The sequence below is a fragment of the Neolamprologus multifasciatus genome, chromosome 16 (assembly GCF_963576455.1).
Source record: "Neolamprologus multifasciatus chromosome 16, fNeoMul1.2, whole genome shotgun sequence".
Taxonomy (NCBI): Eukaryota; Metazoa; Chordata; class Actinopteri; order Cichliformes; family Cichlidae; genus Neolamprologus; species Neolamprologus multifasciatus.
In genome coordinates, this window is record NC_140454.1 from 11,826,515 (window position 1) to 11,853,344 (window position 26,830).

At 40.4% G+C, this 26,830-nt stretch overlaps 1 protein-coding gene and 2 non-coding genes across 10 annotated transcripts in view; 2 read left to right on the forward strand and 1 right to left on the reverse strand.

The window, feature by feature from the left end:
* The first annotated feature begins 4,119 nt into the window (after window positions 1-4,119).
* Window positions 4,120-4,191, forward strand: trnag-ucc (transfer RNA glycine (anticodon UCC)). The gene has a single exon. It is a non-coding gene; the product is annotated as a tRNA-Gly (tRNA).
* Window positions 4,192-5,470: 1,279 nt separating this feature from the next.
* trnag-ucc (transfer RNA glycine (anticodon UCC)) lies at window positions 5,471-5,542 on the forward strand. The gene has a single exon. It is a non-coding gene; the product is annotated as a tRNA-Gly (tRNA).
* Window positions 5,543-6,442: 900 nt separating this feature from the next.
* The window catches only part of itprid2 (ITPR interacting domain containing 2), a 47,048-nt gene continuing 26,660 nt past the window's right edge, over window positions 6,443-26,830 (reverse strand). For 5 of the 8 annotated variants that reach the window (XM_085135838.1, XM_085135839.1, XM_085135840.1 and 2 more), the window contains 12 exons: window positions 19,468-19,575; window positions 18,612-18,981; window positions 17,128-17,311; window positions 16,521-16,566; window positions 14,910-14,995; window positions 12,497-14,266; window positions 12,313-12,372; window positions 11,841-11,965; window positions 11,636-11,747; window positions 11,068-11,133; window positions 10,582-10,926; window positions 6,443-10,031 (listed from right to left, as the gene is read on the reverse strand). In XM_085135838.1, coding sequence (XP_084991964.1) covers window positions 9,924-10,031; window positions 10,582-10,926; window positions 11,068-11,133; window positions 11,636-11,747; window positions 11,841-11,965; window positions 12,313-12,372; window positions 12,497-14,266; window positions 14,910-14,995; window positions 16,521-16,566; window positions 17,128-17,311; window positions 18,612-18,981; window positions 19,468-19,575 — 3,380 coding nt within the window. In that variant the 3' untranslated portion in view covers window positions 6,443-9,923. The remainder of the gene's footprint in view (window positions 10,032-10,581; window positions 10,927-11,067; window positions 11,134-11,635; window positions 11,748-11,840; window positions 11,966-12,312; window positions 12,373-12,496; window positions 14,267-14,909; window positions 14,996-16,520; window positions 16,567-17,127; window positions 17,312-18,611; window positions 18,982-19,467; window positions 19,576-26,830) is intronic. The other 3 variants (XM_085135845.1, XM_085135842.1, XM_085135841.1) reach the window with 3 other exon arrangements.

Genomic DNA, 26,830 nt, shown 5'->3' on the forward strand with positions numbered 1-26,830 from the left:
ATTTCCAGATACCATACACAAAATTTATTTGACTTATCAACCCAAAGGTTTGACTTATATATATCTTTTTTTTTTCTTTTTTTTTAAAAACTGTATTTGGGTTTAAAAAAAAATGTTTTGTTTTTACATGAATACCTTATTTGTTAAATCTTTGAACATAGAGAGGCACAGAAAGACTTTCAGCTGTATGGGAGGACACGTTAAATCACTGTTTAATTTTTACTATATCATAATACCAAGTGTGTAGTAATGTGAAGTTCTGTGAGTAAGCCCCATTTCTATTAGTAATACTTCTTTTTTGTGTGTGTAGGTTTAAAGGTAGAAAAAGTACGGGCCAGTTGCTTGAAAACAAGACAACAACTGTAAACAGTTGACTTTTTTCTCAAAATTCTGGAAAAGAAGAAGAAGAAAAAAGACGTGCACACTTTTTTCCCAGTGGCCCTAATCCTATTAAATAAATATTTTAAACCTTATGTTTAAAATATTTGAAGGAAGTTTATATTCTCCAGCACTGCAGGCCTTCAGACATCAAAACGATTTGAGCCTAAACGGAGGGAATAATAACACATAAAATACAACCCTGTTGGTGTATCCATCACTCTATTGCATACAGAGATGAAAGAGGAAAAAACATAGTTTCTGAATTATTTATAGCAGTGTGCTCGGGTTTAAAAGGCCCCCGACGATGACGTAGTCTCCGCGGTACTTAAGCATCTAGCTAGCACTACTAAAGAGGAGCATAAAAGGAGTAACGTGTTTAAGTTCAAACACAAAATTTATAAAAGCTCAACACGCAAACACACACTTGCTAACGGTAAAACTGGGAGAGAAAATAATAAGAGTTAAGTTCACTCAGAGATGGAGAGCAACGTAAGGAAGAGAAGACAGGAAGAATGCCAAAAGGCAAGTACTGCTCAGGGGTATTTGATAAACTGGAAATTTTAAAACCTGCATGTAATGCCCTCCTTTTTTTTGAATGACATTTTAGCTTTGTATATGATATGAAGTTGTGAAACAGTCCAGGAAAACAAACTTAAGTATACTAACTTTGTGTTAGCAGTTGAGTGCAGGATAAACATGTTAGCTAGCAGTAATGGGATTTAAAGTAAAGAACAGTGTGTGTGACTGGGGCACAGAGGCTGTGGTGCTCATGGTCATAGTTATAGTTACATAAAAGGTAGCAGAGATTAATCTAAATGTAAGTTTATGATTGATTCACAGAATTCCACTGACTTTATACTGTCTATAAAGACGGTATAATAGGGAATGGAAATCAAAAAGGATATCTTATGAAACATCTTACATTTTGTGGGATTCAGTTGTGTAAATTCACAAAGAGCAGCAGGTCAGCTGGTCGCAACTTGTACACAAAGAAAATCTATTGAAGCTCACATTAGAAATGATTGTGAGTAGTGATTCTTTTCCCCTCTGAGCTGAGCCACGTCACTACAACCACATCATAAATCATATACATAACAAAATTTCAAGAAGTGTCTCAATCTTGAGTAATGTAAAACACATTCTGGACCACAAATCACTCCACATTCTCTATTGTTCCCTGATTGCACCGTATTTGAATTACTGTGCAGAAGTGCGGGGCAATACTTACAAATGTTCGCTATCATCAATCTTTATATTACAAAAAAGGGCCATAAGGATAATCCATAAAACCGGTTACAGAGATCATACAAATCCACTATTCTTAAAATCAAAAATTCTAAAATTCACAGATCTGGTTCATTTTCTCACTGCACAAATTATATATAAAGCAATAAATAACCTGCTTCCTGACAATATTCTAAAAATGTTTTCTAAAAGGGAACGGGGATACAATTTGAAGGGGGAATTAAATTTAAAACATCCTCGTATCCGTACAACATTAAAAAGTTTTTGCATCTCTGTGTGTGGAGTGAAGCTGTGGAACAGACTAAGTAAAGATATAAAGCAATGTCCGAGCATGGCACAGTTTAAAAAGCGGTTTAAGGAGATGGTTTTTACAGGGTACAGGGAAGAGGTAGAGATTTGATAGGGTGTTCTTGTCTAATATTTTCATGTGTGTGCGGGTGCATGGGTATGTTGGTATGGGTATATATATATTTGTAGGTTGTGTATCCTTTGAGGTGTTAATGGGGTTATTGAAAATGTGTATATGTGCGTATGTGTATATACGTATGTATGGATAGATAGAAAAATATATGTATGTATATATATTTAAAAAAAAAAGAAAAAAGAATAACAATTAAAAAAAAAAATACACATGACAATAATGTAATTGCAAGGAGGTATTTCTGTAGCCTATAGATTTCTTGACAGTGGAAAAGGGGTGGGATTAAATAAGCTTATGCTTCTTCCTGCTCCTTTTTAAACATGAAAGTTATTTGTAGTTGTGGTTGTTCGTTTTCTTTTTGTTTTGCTTTGTTTATTTGTCTCTTTTAATTCTATGTTGTTGTACTTTTTTAACATGTTCAAAATAAAGATTCAATCAATCAATTAATCAAACCTTAGAGTTCCTCCACCTGCTGAATCCCACTTAGTCCCTCACATTCAGGTAAACAAAAAAAATGTGTTGAGTTGTGTTCATATTATTTTAGTGTTACATATTACAGTTTTTTCTGATTGCTTAAGCACATTTTTTGTAACTATTGGCTATTTTTGCAAAACTCTACACACAAATAAGAAAACCTGTCACCCAATTATCAAAACATTGTAGTTCTCTTGCAAAAGCGAACCCAGCTAGATTAACTCTTCACACCTTCGTAAAAATGGTGTTTTCGTATCAAACAGTATACACAAGCCATCATCTACTAAGCACACAATGCGCCAACTGCACACTGATGGTATGAATACAAAACACATCTGGCTTTTGCTTTCTCTGTGTACAGATGTCAATTGAACATTCTGCCTCTGCCCCCAACATCTGGACGTCTAGCAATTCTGTAAAGTAACAATTTCAGTATTTTTGCATGTATGGTACTGTTGTGTTTCTCATCAGAGTATGGCAGTGCTACAAAGTACTTACCGATTCTCATTTCGAAATGTCCTAATGATGCTTGCCACAGTGTAGCGGCTCAGTTTAGGCTGAACCCGTTGGCCAGCTTCCCTCAGGGTCATCCCATGGTTGATGACATGGTCCACTATTGTAGCCCTGATGTCATCAGTTATTCTGTTTCTTACTCTTCTTACCCTTCCTCTTTCCCCTCCTCGTCCTCTTCTTGCTCCTCTTTGTCCTCTTCCTCTAACTTCCTCTAACCCTCTTGCTTCTTCACCTCCACGTCCTCTTCCTCCAACTTCTTCACCTCCACGTCCTCTCCCTCGGCCTCCTCTGATTCTCACTCTTCTCACTCTTACTGCTCCTTCCATTGTACTCCACATAGACAGCTTACCTGTGGCCTGTTTATAGTGCTTAGGCTGATTGCAAAGTGGACTAATTATCTAAAACAGTTTTCACATCTGAAAGTGTGCCAGACAGTTGGCAAAATAGTGTTAATGATAGCCATACATGTGTATAATTTTGCTAGGAGTGTGTTGGAAATTTGGTAATTGAGTGTAAGCAGTGAGTTGTGCCTACAGTTTTGCAAAGTGTGTGTTACAAAATTGCAAACTGAGTGCAAAGCAGTGTTTGTGCTTTTAGTTTTGCAAACTCAGTGAGTGGTTTTGCTATAAGTGTTAATAGTTTTAGGAATTGTGCTATAAGAATCACAGTTAGGGTTTAAGCATTCAGAAAAAACTGTAACATAGCATGAAATTTAGTTAGCTCTGCACAACAGTAGCTGGTAGAAATGTCCTTCAAAGAGCTATTTTTTTCTTTCTTACACTGAGTACATTTCACAGCCTGATTTTACTGATTTTCTTTTATTTGAGTAAAACATTTGATCGGTACTTAACTTTAACACAAGTATCTGTAGATTTAACTAAAGAATGTCTTTGCTTTTGCCACGTCTGTTTATTTTCCAACCAAGGCCTGTGCTTTGGTGAGGGAGCTCTTCAAGATTAGAAGATATACAATCTTGTGGTTTCTAACAAAACCAACTTTTGGTCATGTTTCTTTTCTTCTTGCTGTTTTTATACACCCATATAAACTGACGACTCAACAGAAGCTTCATTCCAGATGTGTTTACAGCGATGGTGGTATAGTGGTAAGCATAGCTGCCTTCCAAGCAGTTGACCCGGGTTCGATTCCCAGCCATCGCAGCCTCGTTTTGTGACAGAGCATTAGGGAGGAAAAGAAACCTGTTTAATGTCAGAAAGAAGACGATATATAGTATACAATAAATGAGTATTCAAAGTAAAATAACAACTTATTGTAAAAAGATTTTATTGATTTTCTTTTACTTGAGCAGAGAAGTTGAAGCAGTACTTTTTAAACAAAACTATCTGTACTTGTGCTTAAGTAAATCCTCTCAATATCACCAGATGCTCAGCCTTTACTGCAGTCTCCTCCAGTTGTTTCTTATTTTTGGGTCTTTCTGCATTTAGTTTTGTATTTAATAACTAAATAGCACAATCTGCTTAGCTGATATCAGGTGATTGAGTTGGCCATGGAAAGATTAAGGTGGAAAAAAGGTGTTTTACCAAGTGTGCAGAACCTGATGATCTGTGAGTAATACTTCTTACTGGCCAGTAATATTGAGAGCTTAAAAAGAAGGCAATTTGACTTCTTTAGATATTTTGAGGATGTTTCACTTATCATCCAAGAGGCTTTGTCATTTATAGATCAACTGAGTCCCAGATGACACTGCACCACTAGGGAGGGCTGTCCCTTTGGAGGTGTCATAACCCACAAAGATGGTCGATCATAGTGGACATACACGGCCTCATTTACTGTTCTCTTAAACCAATTGTCATTGTCCAAAATGTGAACACTGGGATCCTGGGAAGCGTGTCCTTTCTTAGGTGTTGCAGGTGTGCCACTGAGTCTTGTCCTCCTGTGTTGCATTTGTCGACACGTCTACGGCATCCACTGTTTAAGTCTATTCACATTTAAGTGACATCAACAGCTCACATGATGGCGGGGTGGGGCAAGGTGTCAGAGGTTTCAGTTGTCGGCCAGGTGATGGGAATGACTCACGTATTTTTCACACCTTTGCTCATGTGATGACTCACATTATCAATATTAGGTTAACATCCCTAGGAAGTACATCAATTTTTATATACACAGCGCCCAGTTTCAGTCTCAAATTAAACAGACTAACATCATTTTAAATATAAGGATAGGAATCCTTTGCATTCAATGACTACTTGAAGTCAAGAACCCATGGACATCAGACGTGGGAAGCAACGAAATACAAATACTTAGTTACTGTACTTAAGTGAGGGTGCTCTGCAAGATTAGTAGGATTTGAGAGAAGATATACAATCTTGTGGTTTCTAACAAAACACATTTTTGGTCATGCTTCTTCTCTTCCTGCTGTTTTTATACACCCATATAAACTGACGACTCAACAGAAGCTTGATTCCAGATGTGTTTACAGCGATGGTGGTATAGTGGTAAGCATAGCTGCCTTCCAAGCAGTTGACCCGGGTTCGATTCCCGGCCATCGCAGCCTTGTTTTCTGACGGAGGAAAGAAAGTAATTTTATATCAGAAAGAATACGATGGTATGCAATAAATAGGTATTCAAATTAAAAAAAGTTGGTGTTGCCTTGAAATAGTATTACTTTACAATTATCATATTAAAATAATAAGACGTTCAGTTAGTTTGCACAGAAACAGCTGGTAGAAATGTCTGTCAAAGACCTACTTTTTACATTTCACAGCCTGATTTTATTGATTTTCTTCTACTTGATTAAACAAGTTGAATCAATACTTTTAAACAATCTTTTAAACAAAACTATCTGTACTTCTAGTAAATCCTCTCAATATCACCAGATGCTGTGTTTCTTCCTTTGAGAAGTTCTGCTCACCCTTTACTGTAGTCTCCTCCAGTTGTTTCTTATTTTTGGGTCTTTCTGCATTTAGTTTTGTATTTAATAAATAAATAGCACAATCTGAGTTGAGATCAGGTGACTGACTTGGGCATTAAAGAATATCCCATTGCTTTCCACTGAGAAACTTGTTTTTTTCAGCATGCTTTGGGTCATCATCCATTTACACTGAAGTGCTGTCTATAGAGCTGAATCTGAGCACAGGGTATAGCCCTGTACACTTCAGAATTTATCCTGCTTCTTCTATCAGCAGTCACATTGTTAGTAAACACAAGTGGCCTGGTTCCAACTGGAATTCCCAAACAATTTATGCAAATCTTAAAAAACAATCCCCAAAGTAAAGCTGATTTCCTACACTTCAATCACATCTTAATTGTTTTCAAATCCACTGTGCTGGTGGCAAAATTACAAAAATATTGTCTTTGTCTAGCAAATTTTCAGCTTGTCTGTCTAAATATCGAGCACTTATGGGATCCTTCTGAGGTCCACACACAAACACACGGTACACCACTCCTCTGTACTGAAAATAAATACATCTTTATTTTCTCATCTCTATAGAGTGTCCCCTCCTTGCATCCCATTTAAGACATCAGTACAAAATACACATAATCATTATTAGACATTAACAGAAATGAGTAGACACCCACAGTCCGACATTAAAATGAAATTAGAAGTGTGTGAAGGATTTCTGATCAGCGAGCACAGAGAGAATGTTTTCTGCAAACACAAATTCAGTAAAGTCTGGAGAGAATCAGAGGACAAATACCAGTTTAATTCATACTAGTTTGGACTGGACTAAATATTTATGCCACATGACAACATCTGAGCCAGGTGCTCAATGACTATGTTGATGCTAAATGTTGCTGAAAGCTTCACATGACTAGGGAGTGCACCTTGGACCTTAGATATATTGTTTCCAAAGACAAAGGACGTACATCCATACACACAAAAATCAGCTTTCAGGACGCAAATTCAGTCCTAATGCAAGTATGCGTGGAAGTTCAAAGTAATCACGACAAGATCATAAAGCCAACGACATGACTTAAAAATAAAATAAAACCTAATGTTTAGGCTGTGGATGCCTTAAACACATTCAGCTCCCACATTTACATTTGTATTCATCAATAACTAATGGTACATGCAGAAAGCTGAGCGACCACATAAACAAAGGCTTTAATGCTAAAGAAAACAGGTTTGCCAACTGGTTATTAATGCTTCTGTGATCAAGCAGAAGATTCAAATTTCCCAGAATAAAAGCAGCAAGTTTCAGGTTTATCTGTATTAAGACACGCGGTTTGCATTGATCACAACAAGATATCCACAGATGAGCTCCGTATGATCAAAAAGTATGTTTACATTATTGCACAAGTGAAACTAACATGCCGATGCAGCTAAATGTCGCTAAGCTCTTCCCTCTGACTTGCCAATACATCATCATCCACATCATCATCACGGTCCCCATGACAACTTACAGAAATCTCTGTCATCTAGAACGTAAGCATCTCATGACTTTGCACGCTGACTTCATCACCTGCTCGAGCATGATCGACATAAAGAAATTACCCAAACAAAAACACTTGAAGCAAAGACTCATTGATTTTACAGGATGCTTTAGCTTAGCTTAGCACAAAGACTAGAAAAAGGGGCTAGCTGCTGGTGTGTCTCATCCAAAGAGAAACAAAACACCTTTTCTCGCAGCTCCATAGCTGTCAAATCCAAATGCTTTTTTTGTGTTTTGTTTTGTTTGTGTTTTGTTAAATAGCTGGAGGCCATGACAGAAAGGTTATCCATATAAACAAAACTTAGTGTACTCTAACATAAAATGGGTTATTATTAAAGTTACTGTGATTGGAGTTAGGTTGTTCAATATCTTTGATGATCTGATGAGCAGGAGGCAACACACAACCAGAAAAAGAAGAGCAGCAGGAGGACTATGACGACGATGATGGAGGCGTTGATGATGCATCGGAAACTCTTAAATGTCTACTTAAACCCTTTTTAAGCAATTAAGGTGAAATGTGCATGGAATGAGTCATTTTAAGGTGGAAAGAATTCAGCACTATTATTAAAGATTAAGGAATGGAGACCTTTACAGTCTCTAACAGTGTACAGCTTAATGGATGTTAGGGCATTTTCCTTGTTTTTAAGGCTCAATTCTGCCTAATTCAATCATAGAAAAAAGTCTCCTTGAGGATAAATATCCACTTTCTGGCTCCACCCCAACATTGTGTAGGACCAAAGAGTTTCACCTGTGGCGTTCATACCATAAAGAAGTGTTTCAAATGTTTGTTTAGGGGGCTTAGAAGCAGCTGCTTCATGTTTAAAGCGTCCAGCTGATTTAAAAAAAAGAAAGAAAATAAGGCAGCTCCACAATGTGACCATGTGAAACAGAGTTGAAGTCAGAAGCAACTGCTCTTCAGACATGAATTATTTTATATACTGCTGAACAGCCCGGGACTAAAATGCTTCAAGTGCCCCTATTGTTCTTGTTTTTCCCCACCTTTCCTTTAGGTCTGTTGTATAGCTTATGTGTGAACTTGTAAGGTTTGGAAAGTTACTAAGATTAAAGTTCACATGTTTGTTGCTCATACGGTTCTTCTGTTACTGTCTAACACACTGGCCTCCCTGACAGCTGTCAGAGGACAAGTAGCTGGAAACAGTTTAGACAGTGGAAAGAGAAGCTGCAGGAATGTGCAGAATGATTAAATACTATGTCATCTATAATATATAAAAATTTGTATGTGTTTTAAGTAAAAAAAAAAAACACTATGTAAACATATTCTAGTAGATACCCCCCAAAAAAATTATGAGTCTATATTATGAGCATAACATGGGCTCTTTGAAATTGAAAACTTTAAAAATACTCAGATACATAATGCCCAGAAACAGTTTTCACTGCTTTTTTTGTTTTTAAACAACTAAAAATATTCCCAATAAAGGTCCAGGGAGAATTCAGAGTAACCAAGGTGCTGTTTCGCTTTCAGATTTATTAAATTTCATTTTTCACTGCTGTGATCAGCACAAAATTAAATTAAATTAATGCTCATCGTGGAACAGAAGCAAAAATTTCAGACGTTCTAGAAAATTCAAGAGCTTTAAAAAAAATAAAGCAGGAAGAGAGGAAATATACCCAACGGCCACTTCATTAAACCCATCTGCATAACACAGCTTTAGGTTCCCATCATTGTAATTAAAACAGCTCTGACCCACGGGGGCATGAACTCCGGGATGTTCTGTGATATCTGGCACCAGGACACTGACACCAAATCCTTTTTTGCTGTTGTTGTTTGGCTGTGGAGTGCAGCCTAGTTTATTCTGGCAGTGTTTGCAGTGCACTTGTCACAACGTCCTCGCTGCACAGAGATGAGCGGTGGTTCTAATGTTGTGGCCGACTGGGCTGAACGCTTTAACTGCTGAGGTTTTGAACACTGATGCCACAGTTGGTTACATTCAGTAATCTTACATTGTTCTTTGAAGGTGATCATGGACAAGATCATTGTGATTAGTATTATGTGCAGTTGCACAGTTCAGCTCTATGATTTCTTTAAATACAATTATCCAAACATGTCTTCTGCTAGTGTCATCTGATTTCCTGCTGGGATCAGAGGAGATTTGACAGAACTGGGATTAGTAGTGGTCATACTGGCAGGTGTGAGCAAACTAGTATACTAGTATAACTAGCATAACTAGCAAAAGTGGTAGTGGTTGTAGTTAGGTGCGTCTGCTGTTTGATCACAACAGTTTAGAAAGGGAAGAAGGGACGTCGTTGATGTCTCTGGGTGCCATAGCCAAGATGCATCAGACCACCACAGTAGATGCAACCAGGTGGGGGCGGGGCTATTCACATACAGGTGATGTTTCATCATCAGTGTTAGAGACGTACAGTGTACCAGACACATATTGTGTTCCACAGTGTTACGCAGCTATACAGTGATACAGACAGACAGTGGTGTCTCTCAGGCTGTGATTGAAAGGGGCGGTGCTCTGCTGTTGCTGTGACTACACGGGGGGTTGCCTGGCGGGTAGCGGTGACGGCCGTGGTGAAACGGCAGCCAAGAGCTCGCTGTAGATCTCCCGTCGCACCTCTTGCGCCACACTCTCTCGAATCTGGAAAACAAGAAACAGAAGAGGTGAAATTGCTTAAAAACTTGACCTGATCCCTCAGATTGTTGTGGAGAATCCTCCTTTAATTTAAGCTTTTAATGGAAAGACACCTTATATAATCAGAAAACTGAGTACAATTTTAACACAGGTTTTTAAACATTTTATTGTTATCTAGCTTTTATATCTCTGGAAATGCTGAGCACAGGGGGATAGGATAAGGTGTGAAAAGAACTGACGATTTTAAAAGATTTTAAAATGAGAAGAAATATGAAATGAAAGATGAGACGAGCCAAACTTAGGGAATAACTCTTGGTGGAGCCAGTGTAAAGAAAGGGCTTATAGGACAACTCCACCCACTGCAATCAGCAACTATTTTGGTAATTCTGGCAACACTCTGAGTCAACAACATTGTTTGGGCAGCTGGTCCTCGCGCTTAACAAAGAGGAAACGATATGTCGGGCAGGAATTCCAGAGTGTGATCCCAAAAAGTTGAGCTGCAAATGAATTTCCTGACCTCAATCTTGGCTTCGAATAAATTGCTTTAAACCATTACCTCTTTGATGAGCTGCTGCAGGCTATCCACTCTGACTTCCCCCGCTGCTCCTTCCTCCACCTCTGGTGCTTCTCCTCTGCCACCTCCTCCTGCTGCTAATGCTACTCCATCACTGGCTCTCTCCTCCTCCTCAGTTTCCTCAGTGTGTACGTTGGGTCGAGGAGGGGGGGCAGGGGTTATATTAATTGATGCCCGATACATTCCTTGCTTCTGTTTGCCATCTCCTCCTCCTTGATCTTCTCTCACTGGACTGACTGACCTCGGGGAGGGGTTTGTGTAGGAGGAGTGACGGTCAGAGCCAATCTCTGACCGCAGGAAGAGCTGCTCTCTGAGGAGGTCTGACACCTGGACAGATAGGAAAGACGGACAGGAAAAGGTTAAGACATTAGTATTTTCAGCTTTATGTAACAAAAACAATGCGCGCACGTGTGTGTGTGTTTGTGTGTGTGTGTGTGTGTGTGTGTGCGCGCGCGCGCACGCGCTGACCGGTTCCATGGCTCTCAACGCAGAGGCGGTGGACAGACTTTCAACACTGAAGTCTCTGTGAAGACCCTGAGGAAAAGAACAATGGCAGTATTACAACAAACTAATATAACAGGCCTTCTGCCTTTTCTCTCAGAATCAGTTGACAGTTTTTGTACAAAATTATTTAGCAAAATCATAAAATATTATGTTTATGCTTCAGTATCATGGAATATATCATAGTTTCAGTAGCAAAACTGCACTGATTTAATGACTTTTAATGGGGTAAACTTTGAAGTGCTGTATCCTCATGTGGGTTAGGTGGCTGGTGAAAACAAGTCACAGCATATGAAAGGCCTCCTTTTTAACTATATATTTATACCAGCCTAGCTGATTCTGAGGGGCCGGTGGGGACTTTTTAGCCCCACGTCCTTTGTTGTGTCGCTGTACTTTAGTACTCTTCCATTACACTTTTCTTTTACATATATTTGTGCCATTTTACAGATCTGATGTTTCAGGGTTTTTTCCCTAGAATTTAACACAAAAAGCATGACAATAGCTGTTTTACACAAATCCTCTGGTGTGCATTTACTCTGTGCTGCGTGCGGTGCATCAGCTCCAGTCTGTCTTCCAGCTGCTGTTCGAGCTCCTGCAGTTCCTCTCTGACCGCTGACCTCAGAGATTGAAGCTGCTCCAACTCCAGCCTGCAAACAAACACACACAAACACACTCTCCAGGTTTGCTTTTCATTGCGGTGTCACGGCACCGTCACATTTCTGTTTGCTTTTGTGAGTCACCTGTCAGCAGGGCTCAGGTGATTGTAGACCGGAGCCTGCTGTCGGATGATTGCCAGCTCCAGATCCATCATCTGACTGCGGAACAAGTTCAGGCTCTGCCTCTTCTGCTGAAACTCTGCCAAAGTCTAAAACCAGAGACGGGCGCACAGTGAATCACACATTTACTGATAGTGACAACGGTCTGCTCCAGCACTTTCTGCTTGGAAGAACAAGCACTGAAAACTAAGAGTGTGTAGGTTTTCAGTCATGCAATGGAAAATATGTAAATATGGAACACAAGGTTCTTACATGTAAATAATGAGCCAGTAAAAAAACCCAAAAAACACTTGCTGCTTTCAGTGGAATCGAAAAGCAACATTTAAATACTGAAGGCTATATCCGGGAACAAACACTGTTTTATTGATTTAACATACAACGTCCTATGTGGCCAAAATAGAGAAAGCTACGCAGGCATCAGAGGAGATGACGGTACCTGGTGATTAGGCAGAGTTGCTCTGGGCTCACTGAACGTGTCTGGAGTATCGGCTCGATTCTAGATGAGGAGAACAGCGATAACAACATAAGAAGGGAAACTCCGAATAAGAAGAAGAACTACAAACTCCAGACTAAACCTTAATTAACAGGGTGATAAGACAGTGTGACTGAGGAGGACTGACCAGACTCTGAACTGTTCCCCGGATCTCGTGCAGGACTCTCCTTAGCTGCATCTCTGTGCTAGATGGGCTCTGGCCGGGTCCTTGACCTCGAGCATCACGAAGCCCTGGCTGGAGGTTGTGACCTGGGCTAAGGGCCGAACCCATGCCTATGTGGAAGCCAGGAGGAGGAGGAGCCAGCCCTGGATGCAGACTGTGTTCTGGGGACACTGTCGGATGGAGATGGGTGTGGTGGGGAAATGACAGGTACGGGTTGTAACCTTGAGGACTAAAGTAGGGCGAGCCAAACTGTGAGCCTTGAGGAGGGACCTGGTAGGGTTGCTGGTGACTGTATTGATGGTTATAGACCGGGTGATACATTCCAGAAGGTCCAGGATGCAAGTGACCCGGAGGGATGTGGTGAGGAAATGTGGGAGTTGAAAGGGAATGCAAGTTGGACATGCTGTCATGCTGGGGGCCTGGGGAAGTTGAAAGCTGAAGGAGACTGGTTAGACTACAATGGTGGTTCACTGAAGGGCTGTGGTGATGGTGGAGGTTAGGAAGACTACTGTGTAGATGAGGAGGGGTGTACTGCAAAGCAGGGTTCGACATGAAGGGATGTGGGCTGGAGTTAAATCTTTGATTAAGATTTGGACTGGGACAGGGGCATTGAGCTGAACGGTGAGAATTAGGGAACAGATTCTCCTCTGGATTCAATCTTGGCTGGTTTTGGTAGGCATTCATGTTTTGCTGGAAGTGGCCAGGCTGCTGCGGATTGGATGACAAATCTGGAACACTCTGGGTGCTCCAAGATTCGGCATTTACTCCTGATGGCCAATCAGGAGGAGGGCTGGGGCTTTGTAGGGAATAGGATGGCTGCATCAGATACCGAGGTATGGGCTTAGGTGGAAAGACAGCTGGTGATTTTTTTTTGGAGCTATATGAGGAGGCAGGATTTATGATCAGAGTTGACAGGCAGTTGATTGGTTCTTCCTCTTCCTTCTCCTCTCTTCCTTCTTCTTCGTCCTTGTCCTCAGGCTCAGGGGTGTATTTAAAGGAGTACTTGGGCTGGGTGCAGGACGCCAGGCCTTGCCCAAACTGGATCCTGACAGATGATACAATCTTGGAGGGCGAAAGGAGTGAAGAAGGCAAGGAAGAGGACCTCTGCATGGAGATGACACGTCTCTGGGAGGCTGTACGGTTCGATTGATTGGCTCGGTGTAACGCACTAAGAACCGGAGAAGCTGGAGCCACAGGACAAAGTGATTCAGAATCATCCAAGAACACAGGTTCTACTTTGACTTTGTTCTCACCACTCGTTTTCTCTGTGGATGTATCTGTGTCTCCTTCAGTCTCTGTCGGGTTCTGAGTGTGCTCTGGTCCTTGCTCTGAATCATGTTGGGATTCCTTTGACTCTGGCTGTGCTTGTTGTTCTGCAGCAGGCATACTCTGAGTAGACTCCGGCTCAGGCTCTGGATCAGGATCAGTCCGGTCACGTCTCTCAACATTCTCCTTACCCAAAGTTTCATCTTGCTGTACTTCTACTGGCCTGCTCCTGGGCAGATGGTGAGCTGTGTACTGTGGAATCTGCTCTGAAGTCTCCGTATCCATGTGCTCTTCCCTGGAGCTGTTACTTCGATCCGACTCTGCAGCTTCACCTGGCCTCGCCTCTTCCTCTCTACCATCTGGCAGGTCAAATGCTGGCTTGTCCATTGCAAGGGGAGTAACCACGTCTTGTGAAGGGTGCGACGTCACAGTGGTCTCGCTGTCACAGCTGTCACTACTCACCTGCACCTGATTACAATTAATTCAAATTTCACTTAAATCCCAAATAATCATAAATATTGAAAAATATATAACTAATAGTGAAAGGGTATAGTATTTCCCCACAATGAAGAGGAGTAGAAACATAAAATACAGCATTACAAAATCAAATTCTCAGGTTACAGTGACTAAATTTTTGTGGTTGCAGTTTTCTGGTGGTTGCACTTTTGAAATGTGCTCTGCGGTAATCTTTGTAATCCAAAATTCCCATGTGTGACCAAAAGACGTATTACTTGCACACACTTTAGTCTCCAATTAGAGTCACTAGAGCTGCTATTTTATTCAATCAGGACACCTTGATTTATATTGGTGCTTTCTTACCACTGAATGCTCAGTTCCTACTTGCTAAATCTGATTTATGTTAGATTACATAGGAGTACTTTTTTCTTTAAATAGGAGAATAAAATAAGTGTTCTAGGCCAGATTTGATTACGCTGCTTGTGATTCTTTTCCTGCTTTGATGAAGTTTTGTCTGGTTTTTCATGATTCATTTCAAATAAGTCTGAAGGTGACGGTCATGAGAAAAAAAAAAAGAAAAAAGGAGGGATGCACAGAAGAGACTTGAAAAAAAAGAAAAAAAAAGAATGAGAAACAAACAAACACACAAACAGACCTTAAGGTGGCTGTTGAGATCAGCAGAAGGCTCCTCAGCAAAGCCGCTGCTGTCAGACTGTTGGCTGCCTGTCCTCGAGAGGTCTACTAGGAAGAGAGAAAGAAGCTTTAATTCTTCCTGCATTACCCGATCTGTCCTGCAGGTGGCAGAGCAGAATCATTCATAGAAAACATGTTAGCGTGCAACAAGAAGCTGTGTAGAAATTCTATGTCTAAAGGAAACGAAATTCTTAAATGGTAAATGGCCTGTATTTGTACAGCGCTTTTACTAGTCCCGCCTAGGGACCCCAAAGCGCTCTACACGTCCAGTCATCCACCCATTCAAACACACATTCACACACTGGCGGAGGCAAGCTACAGTTGTAGCCACAGCTGCCCTGGGGCAGACTGACAGAAGCGAGGCTGCTTCTGGCCCACACCAGTAGGCGGTAGGTGAAGTGTCTTGCCCAAGGACACAACGACCGAGACTGTCCGAGCCGGGGCTCGAACTGGCAACCTTCTGATTACAAGGCGAACTCCCAACTCTTGAGCCACGATCGCCCCTTAGTTCATACCAAATAAAAACATTAAGATGGAACGAAAGACAAGGCTTTTAAGTGGATCAAAGCAGATAAAGAAGGGCTGCAGGAAGCTGTTGAACTCTGAAAGAATTTTAACTGGGGGAAAAAAACGACACGCCACTGGTTTGTTGCATGATTTACTACCAAGCAGTTAAAGAATTTAAAACAAGACTTTCTGACGTTCTGTTAGAAATCTTATAAATAAAAAAGCCCCACCAATTTTTTCCCCCCATTTATAATGAAAAGAGTTCTTTTAAGATTTTAACAATGTTTTTCTATGAGAGCTTATCATGTTGCATATTTTAAGCATCATCAGATTCAAGCATCAATAGGAGTGTTTGATTTGGAACTCCAGTGAACTATATATAGTTTTATGTACTCGATCTGGCTAGTTAAGGATTAAAAGATGGGCTCGCGCTTCTTACAAACAATGCTGTGACTATATGGGCTATGAAGATGAACAACAATGTTCATAACGGGCTCTAACAGAATCCACCTTAACAGGGAGTTGGTGTTAATGACAGAAAAGTCCACAGATATTTAGACAATAAAATGTTAAGAAGTGAAATTTCAGCCGTGGATTTCTTCTAAACGTCATTTTCAAGTAAAACGATCTAAACCAGGGGTCTCGAACTCCAGGCCTCAAGGGCCGGTGTCCTGCAGGTTTTAGACCTCACCCTGGGTCAACACACCTGATTCAAATGATTAGTTCATTACCAGGCCTCTGGAGAACTTCAAGACATGTTGAGGAGGTAATTTAGCCATTTGAATCAGCTGTGTTGGATCAAGGACACATCTAAAACCTGCAGGACACCAGCCCTCGAGGCCTGGAGTTCGAGACCCCTGATCTAAACAATGACATTTTTGTATTATTCAAACTTGGTGAGTGTTTCACAAGGAATGAAATGCATTCAGTCAGTCAGCCCTCAAAGACACAGTACACATTTGCATTTTGCTGAAAAGCACTGAATACAAACATGACCATCTGCTTGCTTAAAGGAAAAATGCAAGTGAAACGATAAGGTCATTCAGAAACTCAAGTCAGCGCTCACCTCCCGATCTAGACGTCCTGTGTGGGTTAGCCTCGTCTTCGTTAATCTACACGACAAAAAACAGGCTGAGTTTTAGGAGAAAGAAAGAACTGAACAGAGTCCTTCCCCTAAATAAAAGCTCAGGCTTTTTACCAACTACTCCGCTTCACTGAGCAGACTCAGGCAACGTGTGTCAACAGGCTCGTTTTTCTAAAGCTGCAAAGACCAGTAGACACGGGTTCTCATCTACCTGACATCCATTTGTCCCTTTTCTGTCTTCAAGAGTTTTTTAGTTTTTTTTTAACCCCCCCCCCAGCCTAAATATGCATAAAATTTCACTTCTGCCAGTGTATTACAGTAAGTAGAGGATTTTTGTCCTTATTTGCATGCATTTGAATCCTAGAGTATCTTTCCAAGCCATGCCCTCTGGCTAAAAGGCTACAAGGGAACCAGTCTGTGAGAACCGACAGCATACATGTAAATGTGAGATGGCTTTGGTAACCTGGGACACCATCACAAACACAGGAACAGCTAAATAGTAGTTGGTGACAACATTGTAACATGCCCATGGAAAGAGGTCACCCACTGATTTGACCAAGGAGTATGAAGCCCCCAGAGAAACCCATACCTCCTCTATTTCAAAAGAGTCTGCGTTTTCTGTTCGAAGATGTGCCAGCCGTGGCGGGGCCAGGGTGTGAGGAGCTTTCTCTGGGGTGGAGTTTCTTTTCTCCACCTCTTTAACCACCTGAGTGCCTTCCCCTGTTCCCTGGTTGGTTGACTGAAGGTCTGGGTCGGTGGTGTGCTGTTCAGGTCTGATGGGAAGTACAAGTTAGTCAACTGAGAAGTAACTGGTAGAATATTTTGTATTTATATAACCTTAGCTTGACATCTGAGCAAACGGGGACAGTGGGAGCTTATGTATGAGTACTGCAGCTTTGGATGCATGGATTCAAGCTGGCAGTGAAGTTTCATACTTCATGAAGAGTCTGATATCGGTTATTAATAAATACATGAGAGAGATTAACAGCAGCTTACGTGTTTTGAATTAAAACACGGATGCTATGAGTAGCACCAGGATGCTAATATGGCAAAAATTACATCCCAAATTTGAGGTACTTTACAAATATTTTTCTTCTGTGTGATTCAGTGAATAATACATTTTAAGTAATTCAGAGGAATAGTTTTAAATGGAAACTTTCTTGTTAGCCATTCTAGTCACTTCTATTTATAAACTCAATTACAAACAGGGTTCATACTCTGTATGTAAATAAAAATAGAATACGTTGACTCACAAATCTCAAACTCATATTTTATTCACTGTAGAAGATAGCTAATGTTTGCACTGAGAAATTGTGTCATTTTAGAAAAAATACTAGCTCTTTTTTAAATCTGATTCTCAGAAGTAAAAATAAGTACAGGCTAATTCTGATCATCTGCAGGAGTCTCTGTGGGCAAGGGATAAGGCCAAGAGTCAATACTGAATCATGAATACCAGAAATACCAGATGTGAAATGATGCCTGCATCATCATCCAGCGCCATTATGATGGTTAATGATGGTCTTCGGAAGCCTATTCTTGGAGAGTGGTACAGATCTTTACATGCTAGCTAGGAGTACTCTGACTGCTGTTATTGCATCCCTGTTATGTGCAGGGATGCAATCCTCACATCTATTACCCGAGATGGTTCAGTGACACCTGGGTTACTCCTTGTACAGGACAATGCCCAGCCTCATGTCTGCATCTGAAACCAGAGACAGACCGTCTAGGAGCTCACTAATGCTCTCTGATCCAGATCTGGAAAGAGATCCCCAGGACACCATCTAATTATTTGCTACAGGATTAACGGTAGCAAAAAGAAAAACTAGAAATGGTCTGTGGGCACCACTTGCTAAGTATTTCCCTTTTGTCTCATTTGTTGCCTCTCCATCACACCTGCTGTCACTGTTCTTTGTACTAAAGCAGGTGAAATGGATTCACAATGTAATATGATTCCTAAGTGGACAGACCGATATGACTGAGGTCTGACAAAGTTTGAGAACCACTGGCTTCAATATCGATCTATATGTGTCATCCACAACCTCAAACTGGTTTATATGCATTAAGTAATGATACCTGTTGTCTGTTAGGGAACCTGTCTCTCCATCCCCACTGGTTTCCTCAGTAACTGTCGCGAGGGGACAGTTGTCTTTCTTGCGGATGTGTTTCGGGCTAACCACCTCTGCCTGGTGGTGAGAGTTGTTACTGGATCCGTCCTGTTCTGTACCGGCTGGTGCGCCAGCAGGAGCTTCATGTCCGTTGGTTAGAGTTTGCTGGTTAGGCGTTTGGGCCTCAGTCGACTCTGAGGTGGACGAGAGCAAGTTCTGTCTGCTAAGACGTCTCTTGAGGATTTTGGCAGCATTTATTACGGGGTTCCTCTTCTTCAGAGGAGAAGACTGCTCGTCTCCTCCCCCCTTTCGTCCTCCTTTTTCTCCTCCCTCTACTACTACAAGCAATTAGAAAAAGTTAGAAAAAGCCAAATCACTAACACTTTGGAGTAACACAAATATTAGTCAAACAACTACTAAAATAACTATTAAACTATTAAAAACTATTAAAAATAAAAACACCTGTCAGGAGGCAAGGGTGCTGATCATGTCTTATTTAAAAATGTCTGTTCATCGTCTATTATGTAAAGTGATCCTTGTTAAAGCATCAAGTTGAACAGATATGACTAAAAACCATATGGACTTTGCTTTCAGTATCAAGTATATGGCTACCCAACTATTCAGCTAGTGATTTTTATCAGTGTTTTTCTAGTCTGATGACTTCAGTTAAATAAGCCCTCTGTAATATATTAAGTACATTTTATTGTAAACATCCTCCACAGCAGTAAAAGTCAGATTAGTGTTTGTGCACGACTCTCTGCGCCGCTCAGTCGGTCCAGACTAAAACAGTCCTTCAGTGGACTTTGTGTTGTTGTCGTCATTACCTTGATCCGTAGTGCTGATCTGCTGGACCGGCTGTCCAGAAACTTGACTGTAGAGCTGGAAAAACTCGTTCGCTACTGTTGTCAAGACCTCGATCTGACGGAAACGACCTGAGAAAGAAGGCAGACAAGACAGTCATAACACAGTGCTTCAAAGAGAGACAACAGCAGGAAAACAAAGAAAGAAAAGGACATGTGCAAGACTTCCAGCCTGGACTGCTGGCACAGGACAGACTGTAGCCATGTATTTATGCTGACCCTGCTGTCTTCAACATGTTCAACAGAACAAACCACATTTTTTAAAGGGTGTAAAGCATCAACCAACTACAAAGCAATGACCAATTTGCTTTTTTAAGTGAAAAAGATCTTAAACTATAGATAGATAAAGTATAGAGATTCACAGTTTCAGAAAACCAGACACCAGAGCTGTGACACTGCAGGACACCAGAGATTTTTTTCCAGTTTCCCCTGCTTTTGTATTGGTACAAGCTAAATGTGTGCTCTAGGCTCTAAAAATGAAATGGACATGTTTTCATCCGATTCTCAGTAAAGCTCCATAAATGTAATTTCAGCCTGTTACAGATGAAAGTTGACAGTCATGAGTTTGGCCTTTGCTCTAAAATAGAGCTCATTATACAAGTGTTTATTAGATGAGCAGAAATAAAGGAGTGAATGGTGGAGTGATTCCACAGCAGGACTTCATTCTTCAGAGAAATTGCTATTGTTAAAAATCTGGTTTTAAACAAAATGAATGTTTGGAATTGAAACTATTCTGAGAAAAGAAAAACATCAAAAGCTGAACACAGACGTCAGCTCTGCCACTCCTTCCTCCTCCTCCCTCCTCTTGGGGTTGTGTAAGTCGAGCTGTCAGTCTTATTTCTAACAGGATGATGACTTGCATACTTTCCTGCCTTCCCTGCTCCCCCTGCCTGTCTAAATACTCATCAGTCTGTTATAAAAACGCCGACTTCTGTCTCCTGTCTTTAGGTGAACATGTTGTTTCTCGCTTTTATGTAACCACCTGAAACACAGATCTGCTAACTCATATTTCCCTCACCTCTGACTTGCAAATCCAAAACAACAACAACAACAACATTTATTTATACTGCATCAGAGGTAAAAGTAAGCACATCATAACTGGATGTGTACATTTGATGGTGCTCTCACATAAACAAAAGGTTAAAAGCAAAAGCCAAGTTGTAGCTTAGAGTTTACTCAGCATCTCTGATGTTTTCGCCTGCTTTAGCTCCTAGGTTCTGTTTCAGTGTGCTTTCACACCTACAGTTTATTTAATCTGGTTTGAATCAGTGCATGTTCTGGACGAGTGGATAACAATGATAATTTTACTCCAAACATCCAGCCAATATTTCAGGCAAAACCATACATAGCAGGCTAGTTGCTACAGTTTCTGTACTCTGTAGTCAGCCACAAAGTATACCAGGCTACTGGAAGACATTTAGCTCAAACTTACAGCTTGAGTCAGTCAAGGTTAGCATAAACTAACTAAGCAAAAAGACCCTATGCGATGATGCAGATGTGGATGTAGGCCTTTCCTAAAATTAGTTTTTACCCCAAAGTGGCCCAAAAAACCCAAAACCAATTAATGCACCTTTAACCTCCTAAGATCCAAACTCTTTCACGACATGCATTTTTAATTTCTCTTTGATATTTGGGCATATTGGGGCCCGATGAATGAAAAAACAAAGAATTACCAGATTTTTTTAAACCTTATTTTTGTTTTTAAGAAAAATAAGAGCCACATATGAGGATATTTGTTTAAAAGTTTGATAGAACAGAAGCAATATAATGTCCTCGTAAGTGGATATCAGGCCCATGTAGAGCAAAATTGAGTATTTTAGTCTAAATAACCCAAAATGTAATGTCCACGTATGTGGACACAGGGTCCTAGGAGGTTAAAATAAGCTGCAGATCAGGCTGTCACTCACAACTCATGACTATAGAACATCCTATTACACATACAGCTGTGTATGATGATAGTAATACTGTGCGAGTGAGTTTCCTGCTCACTGCTGACTCTGCGTTAATGCTCATTCTGAGGATCCTAATACAGGAAGTGAGGATTAAGTGAAAACGGCACACACTCTTTTTCTGTATCCATCCCTGGAGATTTCTTTCTGATGGTGAGAACGGAGCTTACATAACAAACAACAACACACGCATGTATGTCTGGGATCTAGGGAACCAGTGGACGAGTATGAGAATGTTCTGGAAAAGAAGAAAGCCTCCAGGAACCTGAGACGGGCCAGAAACTGTTAAAGAAGCAGTTCATCTTAGACACCCATCTGCAACTTTCATACATTTAGCTTTGAAATAAACCTCTACTTAATCTTTTAGCTTTGGAGACCTGGACTGTCTTTTACTATTACCATGTACAAGTGTCCAGGTATGTGGAGGTAAAAAAAAAAAAAAGAAAAGAAAGAAAAGCTCCTCTGAAGTTTCATCTGTGCCTGTCCTTTACAACCCTGGTCCACAAAGGTTGACATGTTGTATACAATGACTACATCAGCAAGGCAAAATATCAAATGTTGAGACAATACAATACACGTTCTTTAAATTTAATGCAAGGATGTTTCAAAAAACGTTGAGGGCAGAGGGACGTTCACCATTGTGTTGCATGACCTCCTTTTGCTTGATATGGGGTTTCAACAGTTCAGGGCGTTCTTTGTTGCATTTTTCCACTTCGCAATGCTCCAAATGTTTTCAGTTCATCCGTTGTGACCTTCAGAATGTGGTTTGTATCATCTTACAAAATTAAGCAAGGAAATACTTGAAAAACACCGCCAGATATGTAGCACATATCATAATATTTCCCCCATTTTCACAGGCTTAAAAGTAATTGATACACCGGTTTGAGGGCCATGCGAGGCCTGTCCCCTTCTTATTTAATGTCAGAATGAAGCAGACATAATATCTGAATTTGATTCAAAGGTTTTCAATCTAATTTCAAATGGGGCCCAAAGAGCTGTCAGTGCAAGTGAAGGCAGGTTATTGTTAAGCTGAAAAACCAACCTATCAGAGACAGCAAAAAAATTTAGGAGTGGCCAAAACAACAATCGTGAAATAAAGGAATTGATCAGCTCAGCAACACTAAAAAGCCCTGAAAGATCTCAGGAGAAAAACAGCTGATGATCCGAGACAAACCTCATAAAATACATCTGCCAAACACGGTGGAGGCAATGTTATAGCATGGACGTGTATGGCTGTGAGTGGAACCAGATCACTAGTATTTATCGCTCAGAGCAGCTATTCTCTCCTCAAATTCAGATTCAATGCTGGAAAACTTCATTTCCAAAACTGATCACAAAAGATTTTCATCCAAATATTTAAAATAATTATGAAATTTGAAATTTTGTTTGTCCAATCACTTTGGAGTTTCTAGAAATGGGGGGCCATGTATAAAAACACTCGCAATTTCCAAACAGTTCAAGCAAAATTTGTGTTAAACCCTTCATTTGGTCTAAAATCCGCTAAAAACTATAGACTTTCTATATTCATCCAATAAACTACAGCTCTAACTGTACCGTCATGGATGCTGACTTTTGAACAAAGGACTGATAACAGGCTCAATAGTCCATCTTTTCTTTATTTTAAAAACCCACCATCCATGATTTGAAAAAGACTTTCACACACACAAGTACAGTTAGCAGTGTCGTATGAGGGAACAGAACTGCATGACTGGATTATGTCGAAAAAATATCATTAAACTGTTTGCCTATGCAGGATTTCATGGTCTGATAAATAATCAGCTTCAGCCGCTCTCAAATACTCTATAATGATTTCTTCATATTCTAATCTCTAATAATCATGTTGCTGATCCACTGACAGTTAATGCAGCTAATTGTGGGATGTTAATTCAGGTCTTTCCAAGTATTATATGACTTTTTTCATTTGTTTTGTGGCAACATTTAAATTGAGAATGCACATCACAAACAAGACAAAGTCTCAATTTCTAAATTCGATCGTTTCTTTGCACCAGTTCAAGGCAAATACAAGCTTTTCTTTCCGTTTGTATGTTGTTTTTGTATGTTACTAAAATTGTCAACGTTTCTCATTACATCGGTTTGAGCTGCAGAATAATATCAGTCAGCAGTGTTGGGGAGTAACGGAATACATGTACCGCCGTTACGTATTTAAAATACAAAATATGAGTAACTGTATTCCGTTACAGTTACCGTTTAAAAAGGTGGTATTTAGAATACAGTTACTTTGTTGAAATAAATGGATTACACGGCGGTATTTTCCTGTTTCATACTGTTGCAGGTCAGGACTGTTTAGTTTTGTTTGACAGCTACGTTCTGTTGTTCCAGGCGGCAGCGTTGCGGTTGCCATGGTTACAGGGTGACGCTCTCTCTCTGCGTGTTGGTGAGAGAGCGCCTTTTTGTTGTTGTTGTTTTTGTTGTTGTTCTAAGCTAATAGGCAGAATGCTACAGGTATAGCTCTAACAAATGTAGCCTCATGGGCAGTGTAGTCCGTGCTGCAGGGAGAATGGACTGCCATACTCGTTATGCGTCTGTGAGCACAAGGAGAAAGAAAAAGGACAGTGGAAAAGTATAAGTTGTCATTAGCAAAAACGGGAGCTGGAAGCATGTAAATATAATAATAACCACTGCAGCCAAGAAGAGTGCCTGACGAGCCCAGTTGTAAGTAAGCTATTAAGACTCGACTGTACACCGTGTTCGTGTTTTCCTCCAAAACAATAGGTTCCGTTGGAGCAGCCTTTCAACGCCTCTCTCTGTCTCTCGCTAGCAAAGTGATCCAGACAACAAAGTAAAGCTAGTTTTCAGCTACGAGCCAGACACAGAACCCACCGTATTAGCCAGAGGTCCCTTTACTACGGTTCGGAGCCGCGGACCTTCAGTAACAGTAATAAATCACAGCAAGTAATTGAGTACTAGTTGAGTAACGTAACAGAATATGTTACAGAATACATTTTGGGGCATGTATTCTGTATTCTGTAATGGAATACATTTTAAAAGTAACCTTCCCAACACTGTCAGTCAGTAATAAGAGTCAAAAGCTGTGAACTCTTTTAACACCTGAGAGCGTAAGCCTGGAAGATTTGCGTGATTTGTAGAGAGTCAACAGGTCTTCTGTTGACTCTCAGTCAGGGTGATGTCATGTTCACTTCTTCACATTCATCTGAAGCGTTCAACACGTCTGATTGTGACAATTAAACTGAAATCATACTGAACTTGAGAGACTGCTGTCACTACATTTGTGCTCTCCATTTCCACAATGAAGGCAGTGCAAGTGTCCAGCCAAGGTTCGCTGGGCTCTGATGTGTGTAATAAACAAACATTGATAAGAGAGCCACTGCAGACCTTTGGATAGTGTGTGAGAGCATTGCTAGAGTTTAAAGCAATGGACTCAATATAAAAAGCATTACAACAATGTAGACGGTGCTTGTGGCTGAAGAGGCACAGCTGCTCAGTCAAGACGGCTGGAGATTTCAGCGAAACAGGAAGAAGCCACTTGAAGTTGTTTGTCATATGGAATTCAATGGAAGCCAGCGGGAGCGAAATTAAATATGAGAAATAGGACTGCGCCTTTCCAAACAATACAAGTCAAGAGACAAGGTCAAAGGATTTTTTATTATTAATAAATACAAAGAGGTTTTCTTTCCTGTGATATTACCGGGACAAGTTAAGGTGCAATTATTTCTTTGCACACATAAAAGCTCACAACAATCAGCAACAACATTAAAACAAGAGCGAGTTGAATAACAATCAATCACGCCTTTATAACTCTTTATAGATATCCTGCTTGGAAACAACGGTGTCTGGCATTTATGCAGATGCTCCTTTGATTCGGATCAACTAAACAGTTTCGCAGAGCAAGCATACCCTCTTTCGTGGAAATGGTACTCCCCCAGAAAGCTAACACACCAAACCACACCATAACCCTGCTGAGGGTTGACCCGAGGACCACAGCAAAGAGCCAAAGGTGATGACTTTTATCTGCCCACCACAACTTTGGCTTTGACTCGGTTGAGTCACTGAGCTTCAGCTTGCGTGCCATCAAACATCTTGTGACTCATATAGTTATTACTGGGAGGTAACAAGAAAATGAGGTCGTGACCCTGAGATATGCAGACAGAAATAATATATGTGTACATGATCAGCCACACCCGCTCTTGGTGTCCATAATGACCTGCATTAGTGTTTTAGAAAATAAACATCCAGGCCTGGGACCTTTGGTAAACTAACGCACACACGCGCACGCACACACACACACCTACCTTGAATGACAAGAAGAACATTGAGTCCTGCAACAGATGGCATGGCTCCCACAGAGCCCTGATCAACATCACAGAGTCAGACTGAGATCACATGATGAGACACCAGGCGCTGGCATGGATTAAATTCAAAGTGTGGCATTATTCTGCAAAATGCCAAAGCCTGCATTGGCATACTGATGAGTCGGCATCAATTTAAACCAGTAAACTAAATTCCAAAGAAGTTAGGGTGCTGTATAAAATGTAAAAAAAACCAAAAAAACAAATGCAATGATTTGCAAACCAGATTTTACTCACAGAAGAACATAAAAAACATTCAAATATTTTAAATGAGATGCACCATTTTAAGAGGAAAAATTTTGGCTCAGTTTGTATTTTGTGGCAGCAACAAGTTTTTCTTTTTTTTTTTTTTTTTTAAAAAGCAGGCCATGTTTAGCACTGTGTAGCATCTCTTCTTTTAACAGCAGTCTACAAACTACAAACTGAAGAGAACAGCTGCTGGACTTTTAGAGAAAGAGTGTTGTCCCATTTTTGTCTGATATCTAGCTGCTTAACAGTCCTGGGTCTTCTTTGTCATATTTTTTAATTTAGTGATGTTCCAAATGTTTTAAAGACAATGCTAAACTGCCCTGCCTGCAATACAGACCTTTTCACCAAAGAGTTAAGGTCAGTGATCCTAACACTGGTTTTCAGCTTTGTCCCTTACACACAGGGATTTCGCCAAATGTGTAGATGATATCATGCTCTGTAGATGATGAGTCTCTGCAATTTGACTTTTGGGACAATTATTCTGAAATTGCAGCACAGTTTGTAGATGCAGGGTTTTTTTTTGCAGACTCTGCACATCTTTGCTTCTGAGAAACTGCCTCTCTAAGATGCTATTACAGTCCCAGTTACTTTTCCAGCCTTTTGTTGCCTTCTCCCAACTTGAGACGTATTGCTGCCATCAAATTCAAACTAAGCCAATATTTTTAATTAAATACTGAAATGTGTCAGTTTAAACATCTTATATATTTTCTATGTACTACTGTGAATAAAATAGGGGGTTTGGAAATGCAAATCAGTGCATTCTGTTTATATTTACATTTACACAGCATCCAAACAGTTTTG